Below are 12675 nucleotides of genomic sequence, written 5' to 3'. Positions count from 1 at the left end.
AAATACAAGTATTGGCCATAAAACATACATTTGCAGCATCCCTGTGATTCTTTATAGACACAGCATTACTTCACTTCCAGTGCAATACATTTTTAAAAGAGGCTCACACTGTTACAAAACAAGCTGCTACATAATTTTGTGACCCCCTTCTACATATCAGAAGTCTTGAAATACAAGTATTGGCCATAAAACATACATTTGCAGCATCCCTGCTTCATACACACACCATAACTTCACTTTCAATACAATATATTTTTCAAAGAGGCTCACACGGTTACAAAACAAGCTGCTACATAATTATGTGACTTTGTGGAACATATCAGATGTCTTGAAATACAAGGATTGGCCATAAAACATACATTGGCAGCATCCCTGTTTTTCTTCATAGACACAGCATTACTTCACTTCCAGGGCATTAACTTTTTAAAAGAGGCTCACACTGTTACAAAACAAGCTGCTACATAATTTTGTGACCCTCTTCAACATATCAGAAGTCAGGAAATACAAGTATTGGCCATAAAATATACATTTGCAGCATCCCTGTGATTCTTCATAGACACAGCATTACTTCACTTCCAGTGCAATACATTTTTATCAGAGTCTCACACGGTTACAAAACAAGCTGCTAAATAATTATGTGACCTTGTGGAACATATCAGAAGTCTTGAAATACAAGGATTGGCCATAAAACATACATTGGCAGCATCCCTGTTTTTCTTCATAGACACACCATAACATCACTTCCAGTTCAATACCTTTCCAAAGAAGGCTATCACTGTTACCAATCAAGTTGCTAAATATTTATCTGACCTTCTTCATCATATCAAAAGTCTTAAAAGAACAAGTATTTGCTCTTAATGATACATTTACAGCATCTCTGTATTTCTTTATAGAGACACTTACCCTCACTTCCAGTTCAATAACTTTTTAAGAGGCTCACACTGTTACAAAACAAGCTGCTACATAATTATGTGACCCTCTACATCATATCAAAAGTCTTAAAAGTACAAGTATTTGCTCTAAAAGATACATTACAACATCCATGTAATATATACCATATATATATGTATATATATATAAACCACACAGAATATTGTACTAAGCATTAAACCTAAAACGAACTAGACATTTTTTAAATTTAAAGGAAAACTAGGCTATGTTTTATTTTATGCCACTGTCCATGGTCCTGATGCTACCTGCACCTTAACATTTCCATAATTTTTCAGTATTTGCCCAAGTTAACCCCAAATCACTTTGTTATTAAGCACACTCCAAAGAGCACACTATACCATGGGGATTGGCTTATGTATTACATTTAGTTGACTTTGGAAAGCAGCTATGCATAAAACTCGGGGATGTACATGATTTGGGGTGGGGCTCTGGCTCTTCTCAGTCTGCGGAGGAAGTAGAGACGCTGTTGTGATTTCTTGGCCAGTGCTGCGGTGTTTTCAGTCCAGGAGAGGTCCTCTGTGATGTGCACACCCGGGAACTTGGTGCTGCTCACTCTCTCCACAGTCGCACCATTGATGGTCAGAGGAACATGGTGAGTGTGTGCTCTCCTGAAGTCTACAACAATCTCCTTCATCTTCTCCACGTTCAGAGAGAGATTGTTATCACTACACCACCCGGAAAGGCGGTTCACCTCGCTCCTGTGGTTTGTCTCATCTTTGTTGCTAATGAGACCCACCACCGTCGTGTCATCTGCAAACTTAATAAAGAGGTTGGAGCTGTGTGACGGTGTGCAGTCATGGGTCAGCAGCTTGAAGAGGAGGGGGCTCAGCACACATCCTTGGGGGGCCCCAGTGTTCAGTGTGATGGTGCTGGATGTGTTGCTGATGACCCGTACTGCCTGAGGCCTTCCAGTCAGAAAGTCCAACAGACAGTTGCACCACGAAGTGTTAAGCCCAAGCTGGACCAGTTTGTACTGTAAATGAGCTGTTGAGGGATGATTGTGATGAATGCTGAACTGAAGTTTATGAACAGCATTCTGACGTATGAGTCCTTTTTGTCTATATGTGTGAGTGCTGAGTGGACTCAGTGACGATGGCATTATCGGTAGACAGGTTGAACCGATATGCAAACTGGAAAGGGTCCAGGGAGGGGGGAGGGGGGAGGGCAGACTTGATGTGGTGCATGACTAGCCGTTCAAAGCACTTCATGAGGATGGGAGTAAGTGCAACAGGATGGTAGTCATTGAAGGAGGATGGAGATGGCTTCTTCATGACTGGAATTAAGGATGGTAATTTTGAAGCATGTGGGAACAACAGCCTGACTAAGTGAGATGTTGAAAATGTCTGTGAAGACATCAGTGAGTTCTGCTGCACAGTCTTTCAGTACATGCCCAGGGATGTTGTCTGGACCCGGAGCTTTGCGTGCATTGATCCTGCTGAAGGATCTCCTCACACTGTCTGAGGTCAGCATCATCACCTGGTCGCCGGGAGGAGGTGGAGTCTTCTGTGCAGTGGTGCTGTTTTGTTGCTCAAAGCGAGCGAAGAAGGTGTTCAGCTCATTCAGCAGAGAGGTGTTGTTGTCACAGGTCTGTGGTGGGGGCTTGTAGACCATAGTGGTCTGTATCCCCTGCCACAGGCTCCTAGTGTCTCTGCTGTTGCTGAATTGGTGAGTTATCCTCCTGGAGTGCTGTCTCTTAGCCTCTCTGATGCCGCAGGACAGGTTGGCCCTGGCTGTTCTCAAGCCCACCTCATCTCCTGCTCTGAAGGCAGTGTTCCATGTCTTCAGGAGTTTGTAGACCTCACCTGTCATCCACGGTTTCTGGTTGGCCCAGACAGTGATGTTTTTTTTTAATTCAGTGATGTCATCATCTCAGTTCAGTTTAAATAGTATCTGCGCAATCATTTGCAATCAAATCAACGATATCGCTGTAGATGAAGTGTCCCCAACTAAGCAAGCCAGAGGCGACAGTGGCAAGGAACCAAACCTCCATCGGTGACAGAATGGAGAAAAGACCTTGGGAGAGACCAGGCTCAGTCGGGGGGCCAGTTCTCATCTGACCAGACAAAACCAGCAGTTCAATGTCAGGTTGCAGCAAAGTCAGATTGGAAGAAGAATCATCTGTTTCCTGTGGTCTTGTCCTGGTGCTCCTCTGAGACAAGGTCTTTACAGGGGATCTGTATCTGGGGCTCTAGTTGTCCTGGTCTCCGCTGTCTTTCAGGGCAGTAGATGTCCTTTCTAGGTGCTGATCCACCATCTGTGCTGGATACGTACTGGATCCGGGTGACTGCAGTGACCCTCTGGTCTGGATACAGACTGGATCTCGTGGCCACGGTGACCTCGGAATAAGAGAGAAACAGACAAATATTAGCGTAGATGCCATTCTTCTAATGATGTAGCAAGTACATCGGGTGTTATGGGAAGTGTTTCCGGTTCCGGTTTACCTAATTAATGCAGCCTAAAAATCCTTTAACAGATTTGGATATTAAAAGCATATTAGTATGTTATGTGTATGCCAGGTTAAAGAGATGGGTCTTTAATCTAGATTTAAACTGCAAGAGTGTGTCTGCCTCCTGAACAATGTTAGGTGGGTTATTCCAGAGTTTAGGCGCCAAATAGGAAAAGGATCTGCCGCCCGCAGTTGATTTTATATTCTAGGTATTATCAAATTGAGTTTTGAGAATGCAGCGGACGTGGAGGATTATAATGTAACAAGAGCTCATGCAAATACTGAGATGCTAAACCATCCAGGGCTTTATAAGTAATAAGGAAGATTTTAAAATCTATATAATGTTTGATAGGGAGCCAGTGCAGTGTTGACAGAACCGGGCTAATATGGTCATACTTCCTGATTCTATTAAGAACTCTAGAGAAGGAGTCTGGAGTTGTTTTACCAAGCATGCAGAACAACCACCCAATAAAGCATTACAATAATCTAACAAACAATTACAAAATTTGTTTAAAGTCCATTGTTGCTAAAGTCCACATGCTTTGAGCTGTATGTAGCAAGTTTCCCTGGTCACATAAAATACTATCCTTAGAAATGTTGCATTGTAATCAGGATAGAAACATTTAGTTTTTTTTAAGTATTTTGTAGATAAGGAAGAAAGAGTGGGCTGTCAACATACGTAATGCCACAATCATTTTTACTTCACAAATGCAAGTGAGTTCTTACAAACTGCTTTCACTTAAAAGGCCACCAGAAGACAACATGCACTACAACAATATGTGATGCAGAGAGAGATCCATGCAGACAAAGTCTTTCCCTAAATTGTATTAACAACAATTATCATGAATCATAAGTAATAATTATAATTGATAAGAATGAAATATTAAAATAAAAGGAACAGGAAAACAGACTCGGGGTTACATCATCTGAATACACCACACAATTTTTGTCTGATTGGTACATGTAAAATGTTTTTATATCTTATGTCCTACTAAGTCAACAACTCCACCCCCCCCACCCCGTAAAGGTCAGCGCAGGGTTGATATGACATGACAATGAGGTGATACAGATAAGCTCAGTTAAAAATACAGATGCAACTGTGGTTTCTTATCCTACATCCTGTTGAAACATTACTTAATGATAAGAAAATGTACCTTTTATATGTCAACTGAAGAATATAAATAATATAAATGAGTAATCCTTGAGTACACCAAAAGACCAATATCAAACATAAACTAAACACTACAAAAGTAATTCCATAACACGCAAGACTCGAATACGCAAGACAAATTTATTGCTGTTTAAACACACTATTAGCATAAGCTCCTATAAGAGCTTACCAAAAAACACTTGTTTTCTATTTACATATGAAGTCAACAGGCAGAAATGGCATAGTGAATACCCTGGTGCTTTGCTCCTCTGTTTGGCCTTTTTCTGATTTTCCACATACAGAGCAAAACACCTGTTTTGACACTGCAATTATTAGAAGGTAGATAGGATTATAATTAATCTCTATGTGTCTAACATGGAAATAAAATGTTTGTTTAAAGTGCTTTATACCTGATGCCAGCAAAATGTCTATGGCCAACCTTTTCCAGTAGTGGCACATAATCACCATGCAAGAGAGCACACACATTCAGTACATATACAGGCCACTCTATTAGGTACAACTGTTCAATTGCATGGTAACACAAATTGCTAATCAGCCAATCACATGGCAGCAACTCAATAGATTTAGGAATCTAGATGAGTTGAAGACGACATGCTGAAGTTCAAACCGAGCATCAGAATGAGGAAGAAAGGGGATTTAAGTGATTTTGAACGTGGAATGGTTGTTGTTGATAGATGGGCTGGTCTGAGTATTTAAAAAAAATGGTGGATCTACTAGGATTTTCACGTGAAACCTTCTCTAGAGTTTACAGAGATTGTCCATTGAGCGGCAGCTGTGTGGACGAAAATACACTGTGGTGGTGTAATGGTGAGAGAAATATTTTCTTGGCACACTTTGGGCCCCTTAGTACCAACTGAGCATTGTTTACATGCCACAGCCTACCTGATTACTGTTGCTGACCATGTCCATCCCTTTATGATAACAGTGTACCCATCTTCTGATAATGCACTATGTCACAAAGCTCAAATTATCTCATACTGGTTTATTGAACATGAAAATAAGTTCAATTTACTGAAATGGCCTCCACAGTCACCAGATCACCACATCATTATTTAGCAGCTTGTTTTGTAACAGTGTGAGCCTCTTTTAACAAGGTATTGAACTGGAAGTGAAGTTATGGTGTGTCTATGAAGCAACAAAGGGATGCTACAAATGTTTGTTTTATGGCCAATACTTGTATTTCCTGACTTCTGATATGTTTCTCAGGGTCACATAATTATGTAGCAGCTTGTTTTGTAACAGTGTGAGCCTCTATTAAAATGATATTGTACTGGAAGTGAAGTTATGGTGTGTCTACGAAGAAACACAAGGAAGCTGAAAATGTATGTTTTATGGCCAATACTTGTATTTCCTGACTTCTGATATGTTGAAGAGGGTTACATAAATATGTAGCAGCTTGTTTTTTAATGGTTTGAGTCTCTTTTAACAAGGTATTGAACTGGAAGTGAAGTTATGGTGTGTCTATGAAGAAACAGGGATGCTGCCAATGTATGTTTTATGGCCAATCCTTGTATTTCAAGACTTCTGATATGTTCCACAAGGTCACATAATTATTTAGCAGCTTGTTTTGTAACCGTGTGAGACTCTGATAAAAATGTATTGCACTGGAAGTGAAGTAATGCTGTGTCTATGAAGAATCACAGGGATGCTGCAAATGTATATTTTATGGCCAATACTTGTATTTCCTGACTTCTGATATGTTGAAGAGGGTCACAAAATTATGTAGCAGCTTGTTTTGTAACAGTGTGAGCCTCTTTTAAAAAGTTAATGCCCTGGAAGTGAAGTAATGCTGTGTCTATGAAGAAAAACAGGGATGCTGCCAATGTATGTTTTATGGCCAATCCTTGTATTTCAAGACATCTGATATGTTCCACAAAGTCACATAATTATGTAGCAGCTTGTTTTGTAACCGTGTGAGCCTCTTTGAAAAATATATTGTATTGAAAGTGAAGTTATGGTGTGTGTATGAAGCAGGGATGCTGCAAATGTATGTTTTATGGCCAATACTTGTATTTCAAGACTTCTGATATGTTGAAGGGGGTCACAAAATTATGTAGCAGCTTGTTTTGTAACAGTGTGAGCCTCTTTTAAAAATGTATTGCACTGGAAGTGAAGTAATGCTGTGTCTATAAAGAATCACAGAGATGCTGCAAATGTATGTTTTATGGCCAATACTTGTATTTCCTTACTTCTGATATGTTAAAGAGGGTCACGTAATTATTTAGCAGCTTGTGTTGTAACCGTGTGAGCCTCTTTTAAAAAGATATTGTACTGAAAGTGAAGTTATGGTGTGTCTATGAAGAAACACAAGGAAGCTGAAAATGTATGTTTTATGGCCAACACTTGTATTTCCTGACTTTTGATATGTTGAAGGGGGTCACATATTTATGTAGCAGCTTGTTTTGTAATGGTTTGAGTCTCTTTTAACAAGGTATTGAACTGGAAGTGAAGTTATGGTGTGTCTCTGAAGAAACACAGGGATGCTGCAAATGTATGTTTTATGGCCAATACTTGTATGTCCTGACTTCTGATATGTTGAAGAGGGTTACATAAATATGTAGCAGCTTGTTTTTTAATGGTTTGAGTCTCTTATATCAAGGTATTGAACTGGAAGTGAAGTTATGGTGTGTCTATGAAGAAACAGGGATGCTGCCAATGTATGTTTTATGGCCAATACTTGTATATCCTTACTTCTGATATGTTAAAGAGGGTCACGTAATTATTTAGCAGCTTGTGTTGTACCCGTGTGAGCCTTCTTTGGAAAGGTATTGAACTGGAAGTGAAGTTATGGTGTGTCTATGAAGAAGCACAGGGATGCTGCAAATGTATGTTTTATGGCCAATACTTGTATTTCCTGACTTCTGATATGTTGAAGAGGGTCACATAATTATGTAGCAGCTTGTTTTGTAATGGTTTGAGTCTCTTTTAACAAGGTATTGAACTGGAAGTGAAGTTATGGTGTGTCTCTGAAGAAACACAGGGATGCTGCAAATGTATGTTTAATGGCCAATACTTGTATTTCAAGACTTCTGATATGTTGAAGATTGTCACATAATTATTTAGCAGTTTGTGGTGTAACTGTGTGAACCTCTTTGGAAAGGTATTGAACTGGAAGTGAAGTTATGGTGTGTCTATGAAGCAGACATGGGGACTTGTGACTTGGTGACTTGGACTCGAGTCGACTCGAGTCGCTATTTTTATGACTTGAGACTTGACTTGGAAGTTAAAGACTCAGGACTTGACTTGACTTGAGAGATGATGACTTGAATGATTTGAGTGTTAATCACACCATGTTTTCAGTTTAAATATAAAATATATAAATTATTTTTAAAAATAAAGTTGATTACTCAGCTGGAGCGCAGGCTGAGAATAGCGTCGTGACTGGATCAGGACAATATCATCAGTCATGTCCTCTCCACCTTACGCACACCACGCCCACTTAGATCAGATATCACATCATATCAACATGTCAGCCTGAGGGTTACCGACGGTCATCACTTTTGTCTTCAATAATTTGCGCCTAAAAAAAAGCAGAAAACGCTGGGTGCGCCGCTTTCTCCTTCTTTCCAAAGCGCTCGGGCAGTTGCGCCCCTGAGGCGTCTGCCGTTGCTAAGCAACCATGACTAGCTCTCTCCATGACGCGCTCTCTCCATGACGTGCTCTCTCCATGACCTGCTCTCTCCATGAAGACGCGGAAATTTCAGCAAAGGATAAATGGATTTGCAGCTCTAAAAATCGCTTGCAGTAGCTCTGCTTACTAAATTTATTTCAAAATGGCAATCCATATACAGCTATGATCAGCTGTTCCTTCATATTGGCTGAGCTTTCAACGTTGTTACGGGAAAGGATGAAGCTGATTGGTTAGTTCTTGTCACATGACCTGCGGTGCACTTGTGGCTCTCTGAAAAGTTGAGATGTTTTTTAACTCAATGCGGCGCGGACGCGCCTGGAAAAAACGAGCACGTCGCAACCGCGTTGCTTCCATTATTATTCCTACGTTGGAAATAACGCACTTGCGCGCGCAAAAGACGTGCTATGTGAAGGCCCCCTTACGATCCGCTAGCAGCCCGTCAAAAACACGTGTTTCAAAAAACGCTAGGGCTGGGCTAAGGGGGCTTAAGCCCCGAATATTTTGTTACCTTGTGTTTCTCATAGAGCAAAACAATTAATCAAAAAACAAATGTGAATAAGACTACAGCTAACGCGATTACCTAATCATGAGAAGTGCATATTACAGTTTTATATATATATATATATATATATATATATATATATATATATATATATATATATATATATATATATATTGTCATGCCACTTAAAGGAAAATAATAATAAAAGGCTTTGTTTTGGGTTTTAACAATGTAGTGTAATATGTTTATCTTTGTAACTGTAGTGACGCACTACTGCGCACGTCACGAATCAGGAAGTTGATCGCTATGCGATAGTCAATCGCAACAGCCTGCAATCTCTCTCAGTCACCTGTTTCTCCAGCGATCGCGTTTTTCCTTTCCCTTTGCTAAAGCAACGTCTGTGAGTATTTCTTATCATGCAATATTAGGATAATGTCTATTTTTATCTTTGTGAGACTATTGAGAAGGCTAAGTTTGCTTTATGTTATTACTGCTGATTGTTTACTAGCTCGATTTTGTTTATCATATACATCACCGCTGTGTAGATAATCCGTTCTGTTTTCTCTGTATTTGGATCTAATAATAATATACATCTCATTTGCATTGTATTACAGTTTCACAATATTCCCAGTAAATTTTATGGAGATTAATCATCTGTGTCCTGGAGTTTTCTTGGGAGTGTTTAAGCTGAATGGAGCGTAGTCCATGACAGTGAAAAGACGGCGACACAGCTAATAAGGGACACAAGGATCGCTTTTTCACGGAGCAATTCAATGCCAAGAGAAGTGGCCAACGCTACAGCATTACAGTGTGCTTCTCATGTTATTGACACCGGAGTGAGTCACGATGTCACAACGAAGCAACAGTAAAAAAGGCAATGAAGATATCCAGTCAGAGACTGTGCATTCAAGAAGCAGTCGTGCATCTGGTACATCGTCCAGCTCGAAGATTAGTATGGCTGTCGCCATGGCAAAGGCAAAGGCTGAAGCAGCGCAAGCTAGAGCAGCACACACGCAGAAAGAAATCGAACTTAAAGTAGAGCAAGCTCGTGTTCAAGCCAATCTTGATGCATTAAATGAGGAGAAAGAAAAGGATGCTGCCATAGCAGAGGCAAATGCTCTTGTTGCCAGATTACAAGATATGGGTTTTGAAGTATGCAGTAAGGCTAGCAGCCAGGTTCCTCAATCGGTCAAAGACCAGCGAGTCGCCGCTTATGTGTCAGCACAAGCCAGCCTATGCAGCAAAGGTTTATCGGTAAGAAGAGGTAGTGACTATATTTCACCAACGCTGCATCCTCCACATTCTCAAACTAATGATGCAATCATCTCAACGCCTCACCCACTCAGCACGAGTCAAAATCAAGCTGCTGCTTCTACAGACACTATGCCACATCAAGTTTATCAAGCTCCTCAGACCAGTGGAGTGCCGCTACAACAAAGCTACAATCCAGCGTTTAACACTTTCTCAGTTCTTCAGCGTGATGAAAGTCGCTTGCAACAGAACGTCAAATCGGATCCCTCCCCTCCTGCGCGCGCACATGTTCACAAGACACCTTATGAAGCTAGCTATGATCATTATACTTCCACTGATCTCATCAAATCTCATCAAATACCTAGCTCGTAGCAGCCTGGTGACTTCAGGTTTATCCGCATATGACGATCAGCCAATTAACTATTGGGCCTGGAAAACATCGTTCCTGAATGCTATAACCGATCTAGACCTGTCGGCTGCAGGAGAACTTGACCTCCTCACCAGGTATCTAGGAAAAGAGTCAACAGAGCAAGTAAGAAGAATTAAAACTGTCAACATTAAGGATCCAGTCATTGGATTGCGCATGGCATGGGAACGCCTTGACAAAGTATATGGATCACCAGAGGCCGTCGAGCAGGCTTTGTTCAACAAGCTAGAAAACTTCCCGAAGGTTACGATGAAGGATCCACGAGGACTCAGGGATCTAGCCGACCTGTTATCGGAGCTTCAAGCAGCCAAAGAAGATAACTATCTTGCAGGCTTATCGTATTTGGATACCTCCAGAGGTATTAGGCCTATTATCGAGAAACTACCATACAACATGCAAGAAAAGTGGCTTTACCTTGGAGCAAAATACAAACAGGAACATTTGGTTAGTTTTCCACCTTTCTCCGTGTTTGTAGACTTCATCACCATGGAGGCAAGGGCTCGCACTGACCCAAGTTTTAACTTCTTCACGGAAGCCACAGTGGAGAGAAAGAGTGAATGGGAGAAACCTACTAAGACACCAGTATACGTTCACAAGACGCAGGTCTCAGGGGTTTCTAAGGCAGAATATGGAGAAAGTACAGAATGTATTGATCCCAACAAACACTGCCCCCTGCACAAGAAGCCTCATCCTCTGAGGAAGTGCAGAGGCTTTCGCGAGAAGAGCATAAATGATCGTAAACATCTTTTGAAAGAGCATCATATCTGCTTTCGCTGTTGCTCCTCCACTGACCATATAGCAAAGGACTGCACCGCTGAAATAAAATGTACAGAGTGTGGGAGTGTGGCTCATGTGACAGCACTTCACCCCTACTCACCTACCTGGAAATCTAAGGCATTCCCTTCCACTTCAGAGGATGGTGGGGAGGAGGACAAAGCAGAAATCAGAGAGGTTAAGTCGACGTGCACTCAAGTATGTGGTGAAGGATTGAGCGCTAGGACATGTGCTAAGATCTGCCTTGTTAATGTGTTCCCCAATGGCTGCAAGAATGAGTCTAAGAGAATGTATGCCATACTAGACGAACAGAGCAATCGCTCCCTAGCACGGTCGGAGTTCTTTGAGATTTTTAAGGTCTCTGGAAATTCCTACTCATACACCCTCAAGACCTGTGCAGGGTGTTCAGAGACGGTGGGAAGGAGAGCCAGTGGTTATACTGTGGAGTCGGTGGACAAGAAAATTGGCATTCGTTTACCTACACTCCTGGAGTGCAACCAAATCCCTAACGTTCGCACTGAGATTCCTACGCCGGAAGCAGCCTACCATCAAGCCCACCTAAAGCGTATCGCTGATAAGATTCCGCCTTTAGATCCGGATGCCAAAATTCTCCTCTTACTGGGGAGAGACATCTTACAAGTACACAAGGTCCGAGAACAGATTAGCGGCCCAGGTGATGCACCGTTTGCGCAAAGGCTTGATCTAGGATGGGTCATCATTGGTGATGTGTGCCTTGGAGGTGCTCACAGAACACAAGAGGTGAGAAGCTACAAAACAGCCATTTTCGAGAACGGCCGTACGAGCTATCTCCAACCATGCAACAACCAGATCAAAATAAAAGAGGTATTTGAGCAAGCGTTTAGACCTCAGCATCATTCAGCACCAATCTCCATCAGTCGTCCATGACGCTCAGTGGAGACTGCTTAGGGCAAACTGTCTTCCCTCGTTCTCCCGATGATCATAGACTCGCTGCATCCATGGAGGATCTAGAGTTTCTGAAGATAATGGAAGCCGAGTGTTTTCAGGACAGTTCTGGAAGTTGGGTCGCACCTTTACCCTTTCGGTTGCCGAGACAGCGGCTGCCCAACAACAGGAAGCAGGTTTTTGACCGTTTTGTCTCGCTCCAGCGCTCACTGGACAAACGACCACAGATGAAAGCCGATTTCCTAGAGTTTATGGAGAAGATGTTCAAGAAGGCACACGCTGAAGTTGCTCCACCAGTACAGCCTGGACAAGAGTGTTGGTACTTACCCCTGTTTGGTGTGTATCATCCAAGGAAACCAGATAGGATTCGTGTGGTCTTCGACAGTAGTGCATCATGTGAAGGAGTGTCGCTCAACGATGTCTTGCTAACTGGTCCCAACCTTAATAATAGCCTGTTAGGTGTCCTTATGAGGTTCAGGAAGGAACAGGTGGCGATCACTGCCGACATCGAGCAGATGTTCCACTGCTTTGTAGTCACGGAAGACCATCGTGACTTTCTTCGCTTTCTGTGGTACAGGGACAATGACCCTACCTCCGA

The 12675-nt window shown here is 41.8% G+C and overlaps 1 protein-coding gene across 1 annotated transcript; it reads left to right on the top strand.

Annotated features, from left to right (window-relative positions):
• Positions 1 to 9612: 9612 nt before the first annotated feature.
• LOC113059581 (uncharacterized) lies at positions 9613 to 12059 on the top strand. Its single transcript, XM_026228144.1, has 2 exons — positions 9613 to 9765; positions 11231 to 12059. The coding sequence occupies exons 1-2, from the start codon at positions 9656 to 9658 to the stop codon at positions 12057 to 12059; spliced, it is 939 nt and encodes a 312-aa protein (XP_026083929.1). The 5' UTR covers positions 9613 to 9655.
• Positions 12060 to 12675: the final 616 nt, after the last annotated feature.

The sequence above is a fragment of the Carassius auratus genome, chromosome 41 (assembly GCF_003368295.1).
Source record: "Carassius auratus strain Wakin chromosome 41, ASM336829v1, whole genome shotgun sequence".
Classification (NCBI taxonomy): domain Eukaryota; kingdom Metazoa; phylum Chordata; class Actinopteri; order Cypriniformes; family Cyprinidae; genus Carassius; species Carassius auratus.
The sequence above is the reverse complement of the archived record's forward strand: the minus strand, read 5'-3'. Positions and strand labels throughout refer to the sequence as shown.

Bases quoted from the DNA above. Each gene is read 5' to 3' on its own strand.
- LOC113059581 (XM_026228144.1), top strand. From the start codon at position 9,656: ATGGCTGTCGCCATGGCAAAGGCAAAGGCTGAAGCAGCGCAAGCTAGA. The intron at 9,766-11,230 runs TGATGCATTAAA...GAGTGTGGCTCA, and splicing joins GCTCGTGTTCAAGCCAATCT to TGTGACAGCACTTCACCCCT.